Source organism: Anneissia japonica, unplaced genomic scaffold, assembly GCF_011630105.1.
Source record: "Anneissia japonica isolate Jap-2015-1 unplaced genomic scaffold, ASM1163010v1 scaffold287931_len176634_cov123, whole genome shotgun sequence".
Classification (NCBI taxonomy): domain Eukaryota; kingdom Metazoa; phylum Echinodermata; class Crinoidea; order Comatulida; family Comatulidae; genus Anneissia; species Anneissia japonica.
Genome location: NW_022706238.1, coordinates 56,934 through 68,632, shown reverse-complemented (window position 1 = coordinate 68,632; position 11,699 = coordinate 56,934). Strand labels below are relative to the sequence as shown.

The following is an 11,699-nucleotide window of genomic DNA, read 5'->3' as shown; positions in this document are numbered from 1 at the left end:
GTGAAAGTACAGTACTCTTAGAGTCAAGATAAACAGGATTTTGAGTAATTGCCTTTCAAAGTTATTTGTGCATACATTGTTTAATAGAATGAACTATAAAAAATAACGTTAAATAAACAATTTGTTAACCACTTCCAGAACTAATACTTCGAGACATGATTAATAAGACATTTAACTGTTGACCTATAGTGAAAAACAAATTTGGATTTTTTAGCAATTTTTTGAGCTCCCATATTTTATAGCTCATTTAATCAATACTGGACTGTGTGACAACTTTACCATTTCACCACAACATGCCTCATTTATCTTACCTTCAGTAAGAGCTTTCACGGCTGAATGGAGTTGGGCTTTACGCAACTTTTCAACAAATGGCTCCATTTTTTCTTCACAAATTACTGTTTTGTGCTCCAGATCATTTATCAAATGCCAACTGTCTTCATATTTCTTTTGTGGGATGTTAAATGAACCATCAAGAGTTGATACATCATCTTGAATCAATGCCATTCCTAATTTTACAAGCTTTTGCCTGTGCGATGTAAATTTTGATATTTCAAAACGTCTAACATTTTGAAATAATGAAAGCAGGTTCTTATTCTTTGGTTTGAAACCAAATTTTTTTGTTACATTTATGGTGTCATACAGAATACTAAGATCAGTTGGACTCAGATTCCCAGAGTCATGCAAGTTGTCCAGCAAGTCACGCATTTTAGTAGCATTATGCAGTGTATTAGCATTAGTCACATGATCTCTGTACAATACTTTCAGCATACTGATACAGCTATTTCCATCAAACCATTCTGATATATCCTGCAACAGCTCACGGTATTCATCCTCAGAGATTTCTGGAAGTAAAGTAGTAATAAATACTATGTTAATACTTCACTATAGCGGATTCAAGGCAGGGATATACTCCGATTCTAAATCTGAATGAGGCCATTCTTTATCCAGTGTGAGACAATTGATAAAACATAGTAAAATGCATAATTATATCATGAATTGTGGGAGATGGGTTATTTTCTGTGACATTCTTGCTTGCTCATGCAAGGTCTGCCGGATTTCTATGAGTCTCTTGCGACTCGCACAAGATCTTAGACCTCTGAACATGCTGAATGCAAGTCAAGGTGTACCTTGGTCATTAAGATACTTACCTTCCAATTCCAGGGTCATGGGTCAAAATAATAATAATAATAATAATAATAATTTGTGATTTGTATAGCGCCTCCAGTTGGACCAACCTTGAGGCGCTTAACAATAACAGAAGAAAACGGACAAAAAAAAAATCACCAGGATATTTTCTTATGGTGAACATTAAAATAACTCCACTCCCTAAACTTTATAAAGAAACCTAGTTTATTTTAATCTTGTGTTAAATGTTTGTCTTGTGGAATGGATTGCCACAGTGATATATTCACTATTGCCAACCATTGGCACATGTGCCTAAAAAAAACCCAATGAAAATATACATTATTAGCATGGAGTATGGTGAAAGTAGTTCCAGTTTACTGTCTGCCTGAGAAAATTGATTCTGTTTATCTAATTACTTAACACTTATCTGATATCCTGTGGAGCTTGTAATTAGCTCAAAGACACTGCCCCCTGGTTGCAAGAGGCAAATTTTGGTAAAGGAGGATGGAACCTCATGCGGATTTCTATGAGTCTCTTGCGACTCGCACAAGATCTTAGACCTCTGAACATGCTGAATGCAAGTCAAGGTGTACCTTGGTCATTAAGATACTTACCTTCCAATTCCAGGGTCATGGGTCAAAATAATAATAATAATAATAATAATAATAATAATAATAATAATAATTTGTGATTTGTATAGCGCCTCCCGTTGGACCAACCTTGAGGCGCTTAACAATAACAGAAGAAAACGGACAAAAAAAAAATCACCAGGATATTTCTTATGGTGAACATTAAAATAACTCCACTCCCTAAACTTCATAAAGAAACCTAGTTTATTTTAATCTTGTGTTAAATGTTTGTCTTGTGGAATGGATTGCCACAGTGATATATTCACTATTGCCAATCATTGGCACATGTGCCTAAAAAAAACCCAATGAAAATATACATTATTTGTTCTAACATAAAATCATAATTATAATTCTTAAATGAAAAAAATGTAAAGAAACAGTTAATTTTAAATAAACATAAAATTCATAGGACCCCAGTTACCCCAAAACATGCATTGTTTATTACTAACTTAAATTGTAAAACCAGATATATTGATTATGTTTAAATAACATAAAAAGAAAGTTACTCCGAATAATGAGAGGGAGACCATGATTTAACATTTTGACCTTTATTGGGTCATTCTTGAAAATACACCCAATAAAGGTCAAAATGTTGATTCATGGCCTCCCACTCATTATCCGTAGTAATGTTTCTTCTGTGTTATTTAAAAATTGCATAGTTATAATACATACCTTAGTTTGATTGCTCAATTGACTTTGAATATTAAACCATTAATACATACTGTACAAAGTATTTCTATTATTGAAAAGGGGCTTACAATATAACATCATTTAAATGGAAAAATAATGTATGAATCATAGAATTACCATCCAGACTAACATGTATTGTTGAGTAATGACCTACTGTAAGGTTATGCTACAAAATACAACACATACAACATTGGTTTTATTGCTCAATTTACTTTGTTCTTTTAACTTGTTTATTTTACTTATTGTTTTTCTGGCTCATTTTTTTTATGCCTAAGGTAAAGGCATAGAATAACAATTTATTTTTTACTTTATTTCTAGAAACTTTAAAATGTTTTTAAGTAAAGTGGAGTTCAATTCATCAGAATAAAAAAACACCAATTTACAGCATTCATTTATGTTAAATGAAAAAAAATCAAACCCACAAACATACATTGTTGAGTAAATGACATTATAAAGTTCTGCTACAAAATATAAAATACTCTACCAGTACATACCTGGGCTTGATTGCTCAATTATCTTTGTCCTCTTAATTTTGTTAGTAGGTCCTTTCTGTTTCACCTTTCTCTTGCTGGTTAAATTTTCCAGTTCTTCATCATCTGTTTAAGAAATTGTGAAAATCTTGCCAAATTTAACATAGCCTAGAACAACCATTATTTATTAATCCTATATTCATTATTCAATGTAGATTTTCAATCAAACACACATTAGAGAAATACAGTTAATATATTTTATTGCATTATACTTTTGTACCAGGCTTGTGATTCCATTTGTGCGTTAGAGTAGACAACAATGTGTGATTGTAAATATTAAAGTGTTCCACTATTATTATTATTACTACTATTATTATACTATTATTATTGCTGTAATTGGTATGGAAATAATGATGGTCCTATACATATCCCCTACTGAATTTCAACCTTTCTGAATTGGTATGAACCTTTTCCTTTTTTGGATTGGATTAAAATTAATTGATAATTATAACAATTAAAATACAATAATAATTAAATGTTTTTCATAACAATTAATTTTCAAATTTAATTACTTCTTACTGAACACTTTTTGTTGAAAAGATTTACTGGATATACCCACAAATAATTAAAGTTAACTCACCTTCTGATGTGTCTCCTTCCATACTGTCACTCATTTTTACAACGGATCAATCTACAAGGATTGAGAAAAGTTACAATAAGCCTACAGGCTCAGACTGTTATTTGCAGCTTAGAAAGTAAGAATACAGTTAAACTTGCCTAAGTCAACTTTGCATGACTCGAATAATTTCTAGGCCAAACTTATGACAAATTGTTGAGTTTTCCATTAATTAACATACATGACAACACTCCTGTTTTGTTGACCTGACTCCCGGCCAATTTTTTTCTCACATGCTTTACAAAGAAAACTGCATAGGCCTCCTTATATTTTAATATTTTCTATTTTTTTTTTTTTTGCAATAAAATATATCAATATTTACGTTATCTTCCAATAATTTGCTTGGTGATAGAAAACTAGCAAGAGCATCGCCTCTGAAATCGTTTTTAAAATGAAGGTCAATAATAATGACAAGAGTACTTGTAAAGAATAGTGACGTAGCTGGACCCGACCTTACGCTGACTAATTAGCTGAAGTTACAATTGCTAAAATACCGGCCCAGTAATTATCTCTATTAATTTAAGCCCATTGAAAAAGCATTTTATGACAAGGACTGAATCTAGATTTTGTATCTTGTACTGAAAAGGCCAGCAAATGAGAAATTGATCCATATAGACATAGGCCTAGATACACAAGACAATTATATGATTCTATCAAACATACAAGTTAAAATCAATAATTTTATTATTGAAACACACATAATAAAAATCATGAGATTTATCCTTATATTACATTAAATAGCTAAATCTGGACCCCATGTAATGGGGAAAACCCTCCTGACCCCTCCCCCTTTTACAGGCCAAAGTTTGGTGATTCTCCCGTTATTTACTATCAAAATGTTGGCATGTATGAATTAACAATCTGTAGGCAAGTTCAACTGTACGAGACAATCAGTTGGGGAATTCTCTTTCAAGCCAACCATGTATTTACTTCAATTAGCTTTTGTTCAACTTTTTTGGACATGTTTGGAACCTATGAGTATGAAAGATAAACAACAATTCTAGGCGTAACTCACTAAGTTAGTGAGATACATGCTGACAAAAACCAAAATATATATGTATTTTCTACTAATTAGTAGACTCTAAAATCGATTAAATAAGCCTTTGAATCACCTAAATTGTCAAAATTTTCGGGGAATGGGCCCCCGGACTATTTTCTTAATTTTTTCATCGAAGCCTGACCACGGCCACTTTTCTTTCATCTGGGAAGTCTGACCCCTAGTCGGGCGAATTTCCCCCACCCCTCACTCGCCTCACTTTCTTCCACTTCCCTATTTAAGGCCAGACTCAAAACTATCTTTTCTCATTCATCTTCTTGTTTTTCTTTCTGTTGATTGTTTTTTTGTTCCGTTTCTTCTGTCAAAGGTCGTTTAGGCTTCTTTTTAAGCCTGAAAAATTGGCATCACGCACAGTCAGTGACACTGCTTACGCTACAATTTGAACATTGGGCCTGCACCTGTACAACTAACTTCAGAGTGTCCTTATGGCGCCTATCTTCTACACTTTTAATGATAGTTACATTTTCTTGTTCAACAGTTGCTTTTTTTTTTTAGAATCATTAAGAAAACTAACTGGTAGTACACCTTCAAACTACAAAACTATTAATATCGTCAGAGAGCATCGTTACAAGTTGTGGTGTTTACAAATAAGGTTTTGCAGAGTAATCCTAAACCATGTGTGTGCCCAGCAAAGGGGCAGTCAGCCACGAGGCGAGTAGCACCTAAGTACTGCTTGAAATCTAACCAAATAATGTGTGAAGCAAAGAGTTTGGTTTAATTAATGTCGTATTTGTTGGGGTTTTTTTTGTCAAAAAAGAAACATTTCTTGTACAATATTTGTTTAGATTAAAATTATCAATTAATTCAAATGCTGCACTTTGTTAATTCCAAGTTCAATAACAAATTCTTAAATATTTATTTATAATCAATTAAATTTGTAATTTAAAAACACAATTAGAAAATCATTTTATTTGCTTTTTCTGCTGAACCTTAAAGAAGGAATAAATCGTTTGATATAGGCCCATTACCAGTTGCCTAGTAACAACTATGCTTGTCGTCTACAAAATTCAGTAAGAGATGTTCCCAATTCCACGCTCCTCACGGTAGACACAGACAAAATGGTTACCAGGCACAAAGTCATTTGACTCTTTGTATGCCGCCGGTACAAACAAAAGTAGGTCAGAAGAAGCAGGCTGGCTTCTTCAGTAAATGAATGGTGGTAAAGGAATTTTCGCCCAAAATATTTTCAGTAAAGCTATTGTTTTCTATATTACTTTATTTAATTATGTTTCTCAATTGCTAAAAAGGTCTATGTTTTTTTTTTTTGTTTTTTTTTTTTTGTTTTCTTTTTTGTTTTTTGTAAATTTGAAGATGTTGCTCATGGAGACACATGTGTTAAACCACAGCTGCCCCATAAAGTCTGGATGAAATTACTGTATCATCAACCACGTGTTTGAAGGAGCGCAATATAATTTTCAGTTAATCCAGATGATGCTACTGGTCCATCGTATAACTATAAGAAGTCAAAAGACAATCGTTTGAAATATCAGCATTCTATTTTACGAAACAAACAAATTAAGGAAAATTTGTTCAAGCCGATATTATAATACCAGTCTTGTTCGATTTGACGGAGATCGCTTATTTACCAAGAATACGAGATGAGTGAACATCAGTTGTTGACTTAAAGCTCCTGCTGATTGGTTGATATCACAGAATGAATGATACATTGTTTTGCATACTGCCTAAAATTATGTGGCTGCACCAGATGTAATCATTTGTGATTTGGTTAAAAACCTTTATAGTGCTTATAAAAACGAATGATCTTTTCACACTGAGCGCGACCAAATGAATTCCTTGTCACAATTAAAAAAAATCAGGACCAAATAACCCTGAATTTTCAGCCTGCAATCAATATTCAATATAACTGTAGGCCATGAGGCTGGGTAGAAGGTTAGGACTTAAATAGCCCAGCAACGCATTAGACTAGAACCTGTATACCGAGGCAGGCCTGGCCTGAATCTAGATGTGTATAAGAGACAGTTCTTCCACTTCCCTATTTAAGGCCAGACTTAAAACTATCTTTTCTCATTCATCTTCTTGTTTTTCTTTTTGTTGATTGTTTTTGTTGTTCCGTTTCTTCTGTCAAAGGTCGTTTAGGCTTCTTTTTAAGCCTGAAAAATTGGCATCACGCACAGTCGGTGACACTGCTTACGCTACAATTTGAACATTGGGCCTGCACCTGTACAACTAACTTCAGAGTGTCCTTATGGCGCCTATCTTCTACACTTTTAATGATAGTTACATTTTCTTGTTCAACAGTTGTTTTTTTTTGAGAATTATTGAGAAAGAAAACTAACTGGTAGTACACCTTCAAACTACAAAACTATTAATATCGTCAGAGAGCATCGTCACAAGTTGTGGTGTTTACAAATAAGGTTTTGCGGAGTAATCCTAAACCATGTGTGTGCCCAGCAAAGGGGCAGTCAGCCACGAGGCGAGTAGCACCTAAGTACTGCTTCAAATCTAACCAAATAATGTGTGAAGCAAAGAGTTTGGTTTAATTAATGTCGTTTTTGTTGGGGTTCTTTTTTTTGTCAAAAAAGAAACATTTCTTGTACAAAATTTTTTTAGATTAAAATTATCAATTAATTCAAATGCTGCACTTTGTTAATTCCAAGTTCAATAACAAATTCTTAAATATTTATTTATAATCAATTAAATTTGTAATTTAAAAACACAATTAGAAAATCATTTTATTTTCTTTTTCTGCTGAACCTTAAAGAAGGAAATAAATCGTTTGATATAGGCCCATTACCAGTTGCCTAGTAACAACTATGCTTGTCGTCTACAAAATTCAGTAAGAGATGTTCCCAATTCCACGCTCCTCACGGTAGACACAGACAAAATGGTTACCAGGCACAAAGTAGGTCAGAAGAAGCAGGTTGGCTTCTTCAGTAAATGAATGATGGTAAAGGAATTTTCGCCCAAAATATTTTCAGTAAAGCCATTGTTTTCTATATTACTTTATTTAAAATTGCTGAAAAGGTCAATGTTTTTTTTTTGTTTTTTTTTTGTTTTTTTTTCTTTTTTGTTTTTTTGTAAATTTGAAGATGTTGCTCATGGAGACACATGTTGTTAAACCACAGCTGCCCCATAAAGTCTGGCTGAAATTATCATCAACCACATGTTTGAAGGAGCGTAATACAGTATAATATTCAGTCAATCCAGATGATGTCTACATGCGTTTACTTACGATGTATTTTGTGTTAAATTTTTTTTATTGCTTGCTACTGGTCCATCGTAAAACTATAAGAAGTCAAACGACGCTCGTTTGAAATATCAGTATTCTATTTTATAAACAAATAAGTTAAGGAAAAGTTAAAATTTGTTCAAGTCGATATTTTAATACCAGTCTTGTTCGATTTGACGGAGAATGCTTATTTACCAAGAATATGAGATGAGTGCACATCAGTTCTTGACCTAAAGAGACACAGCTTTAGGGTACGACGTCACACTTTAACAGTAGCTCGTGCTGATTGGTTGATATCATAGAATGAATGATAGATTGTTTTGCATACTGCCTGACTGAAAATTATAGGGCTGCACAAGTTGCAAACAATTGCGATTTGGTTGGAAACCTTTCTGGCGCTTATGAAAAGAAACGACACAGTGAGCACAGTCACAGTGAGCGTGACCAAGTAAATTCCTTGTCACTCTTTAAAACAATCAGGACCAAATAACCCTTAATTTCCAGCCTGCAATCAATATTCAATATAACTGTAGGCCATGAGGCTGGGTAGAAGGTTAGGACTTAAAATAGCCCAGCAACGCATTAGACTAGAACCTGTATACCGAGGCAGGCCTGGCCTGATTATTTAACCTGTTAATTTACTAATAAAGACCAATTCAATTAGTAACATTAGTTTTTAAATTGTTGGAACCCTTAATAATTGCTATCTTTTCCATGGAAGCTACAGACAGCATACCACACAAATGCCCTTTCTTTTATCATTGCTAATTTTCTGATGACTTAAAACATCACTATAGTGTCTCCCCCCACACCCCCCTAACTCAGTGGGATCAAATTCTAATAATACAGTATAAGTTAATGTCAACAATACACAATCTGAACCCTGCGCAGTATTCGTACATGTTTTTTAAATGATTTTGAAACAACAACTGACAGCCAGGCCCACTAGCCAACAACGCTACACTTCTTTTTTTCATAAGGACACATTTTCCCACTAGCCGACAACGCTACACTTCTTTTTTTCATAAGGACACATTTTGTAGAACAGCGAGGCTGAAATTGCCTAAAAATTAAGAACAACATAAGAACAAATTGAAATTTCAGATTAGGGTTTTAGTTGAAAAAAAAATAAAAAACCAACAAATCTTATTGTACCATATTTGCAGTAGGTGTGACTATATTATGTTATGCCATCTACATAACAGTACAGTAATATACTGATGTACAACAATAATTTTCTATGCTTGAAAAGTGTTTAAAAACAAAAACAAAATAAGAACATTTTGAGTCTGAAAACATTTTACTGGTTCTTATATAAAAAAAAAAACATGGTGTGGCTAGAAATAAGGTACCGTATTTTTTATTCAATTTGCTAAAGGTACGGTAAATGGCACTACGTCACCATCACCCAATGAAGTGCCAGAATGTGCGTGACATCGTCTTTCAAGACTGGCATTGCAGATCACCCACGATGAGTGGTGCGCAAACGATGTGCTGGGTAAGCAGAACATCAAAAAGTACACTGCTGTATTTATTCCTGTCATCGATAAATATGGCGTATGGTTCCACTCAGTATTCATGTCATTTATCTATAGCAATTATCAAACAAGGACTGAATCCTGTACCAAACTCTTGGAATAGCCTCTAGCCTTTGTTTAAATTCTGTAGTGACAGATCGATCTGGGTGGCATATATCAGTCATAAACTAATTCCTCCATGGTCATATCAAGTCTGAAGATCTCAATCTCAAAATCTCATCCTAAGTTTCAGCCTAGGTTATAAACTCAGAATTACCACGCTTTTCAAATCAACCGAAATATTCATACACATCGTTCGGGCAGATCAAGAGAATGAGTTTCCCTAATCGATCGTAACTAGTAGTGTCAAATTTTTCGAATATACTTTTGATGTAGGCCCACTTAAAACAGTATTATGGTATATAAAATGCTAGTAGGTCTACAGTTAAATGAATTCTCTTATTTACAGTTAACAGTATATCTAGTTTTTTAGTGCAAGTGTGTCATGTAAATAGATTAGACCAAAGACTGAGTAGTATGTCAACTCTTATTAAGCGAAAAAGCTAAGCAAGGCCCATGGGCCTACGTCCTGAGGATTCATGCCTTTCTTGGTATCTTGATTTCACCTCAATAGCACACCATCTTTTCCCACCCAACCACACACGATAGCCATGCATGATACCCGGCTTACATGTGCCAACGTTTTTATTTCATGTCACACCAACAATAAACAGAAAACAAAATTAGGCCTACAGTAATCAGTATCAAAATGTGCAAATAGATTAAAATGTGCATGAGCTGCCCTTGCACAGTCTGCAAATTGACTGTACATTTTAAAACTGTGCAACAATCTCCTTGCAAAGTTTGCAAACTGTGCACAATTTTGAACAGTTTTCAAATTGTGCAAAGAAATCCTTGCAGTGATAGGTTGCGCATTTTGTAAATTTTGCAAATGTCTCAAATTGTGCACGACAGAAATACGGTATTATACTAGTCACAGTGAAAAAAAGTGTACTTCAATAAATTGAGTGACGTTTGTCGTTTCTGTTAGTTAGGCCTAGGGTAGGCCTAGGTAGGCAAAATCTATGTAAGGCATGCAGTGCTGGTTGGTGGTCAATAGCCAAATAGCCGCCCCAGGCAGGTAGCCTGCTTAGCCTGAATACAGATCATTTAGGTCGCGCTTCGTTTCGGTCGTGCCTCATTTCGGTCCCAGTTTGTTTTCAACAAATATATGGAGCGCCAATGGAGTTGCGAAAACGCTAAATGTAATATAACCAGGCCTAATTATCATTTAAGTTCGTCAATCGGTTTATCCTACTTTTTTATTTATGTTTCGTTGTCTTTCTACTAACGACATAGGCTACTTAAAAGCAAATAAAATGAATACTATTATTACTAAACTAAATTTCAATTAATATTATGGTATTTATGGGTTATTTTCTAGTTTTTTGCATTCCGCGTACTCTTTTATTGGAGAGTGTTTATTTTCGTTTTGTTATCGATCCTACACTTCCTACTACATAACAAATACAGAAAATATAATGAATACTAAAAATTTGGTATTTCTCTATAGTACGGTATTGTTTTTTTGATATATTATCTTTAAAAATCAAACTTTTTATCAGGAAAAAACCAGTCAACTCGTTATTTAAATTACTGTAACATTAGTTTATAAACAATTATTTTTATTAGTATTAAAGATATTATTGAAATACCATCATAAGCCACGAACATCCACAATACGGTTGTTAAATCGTTGTTTACATCCTCTCACGATCGCATAGCACGACGATCAGGTTGGAAATTATTTGGATAACTAGATAACCTGTGCAGAAAATGGAATATTCTATTAGAGGTCCTTACTACTGTATATTGGACCTGAGCTACTTACACAGGGTCCATGGATCGCACTTGATCCTAGTACTCCGCCCCTAGCCAAGGGCCTAACCTTAACCTGAACATATCAAGACTGGAGTTGCGGTTAAGGTTAGGGTGGAGTACTAAATGTGCATTTAGCGCCCTCTTACCTAACTATCAGCCTAGGCCCTACGTAAGTAGGCCTCGCATAGCCTACCTCACCTAGGCTCACGCTAGGGTAGGCTACCCTTATACTTCTCTAGGACCCCTACCCTAGGCCTAGCCTAAATTTATTATTTTTAAGGAGGGGTCTCCGGTCTAGGCCTACAGAAATACATCTACCTACCTACCTGGGGCTAGGCTACGATGAAAATAAATAACTGTACATATGATGAAATCTGTGACACGTAAATATTGCATATTGTTGGCAAAACAACATAGCGCAACACGGGCTGAAAAGGAACATGTTCTTCCTGGTTCCTTATCAG

General features: G+C 34.3%; 1 protein-coding gene across 1 annotated transcript in view; it reads right to left on the bottom strand.

Moving 5' to 3' along the window:
• The window catches only part of LOC117106071, an 18,124-nt gene extending 6,425 nt beyond the window's left edge, over positions 1–11,699 (bottom strand). Inside the window, exons 1-4 of the mRNA XM_033247407.1 lie at positions 11,562–11,699; positions 3,555–3,605; positions 2,939–3,040; positions 312–842 (exon numbers count right to left, since the gene is read on the bottom strand). Coding sequence (XP_033103298.1) covers positions 312–842; positions 2,939–3,040; positions 3,555–3,588 — 667 coding nt within the window. The 5' untranslated portion in view covers positions 3,589–3,605; positions 11,562–11,699. The remainder of the gene's footprint in view (positions 1–311; positions 843–2,938; positions 3,041–3,554; positions 3,606–11,561) is intronic.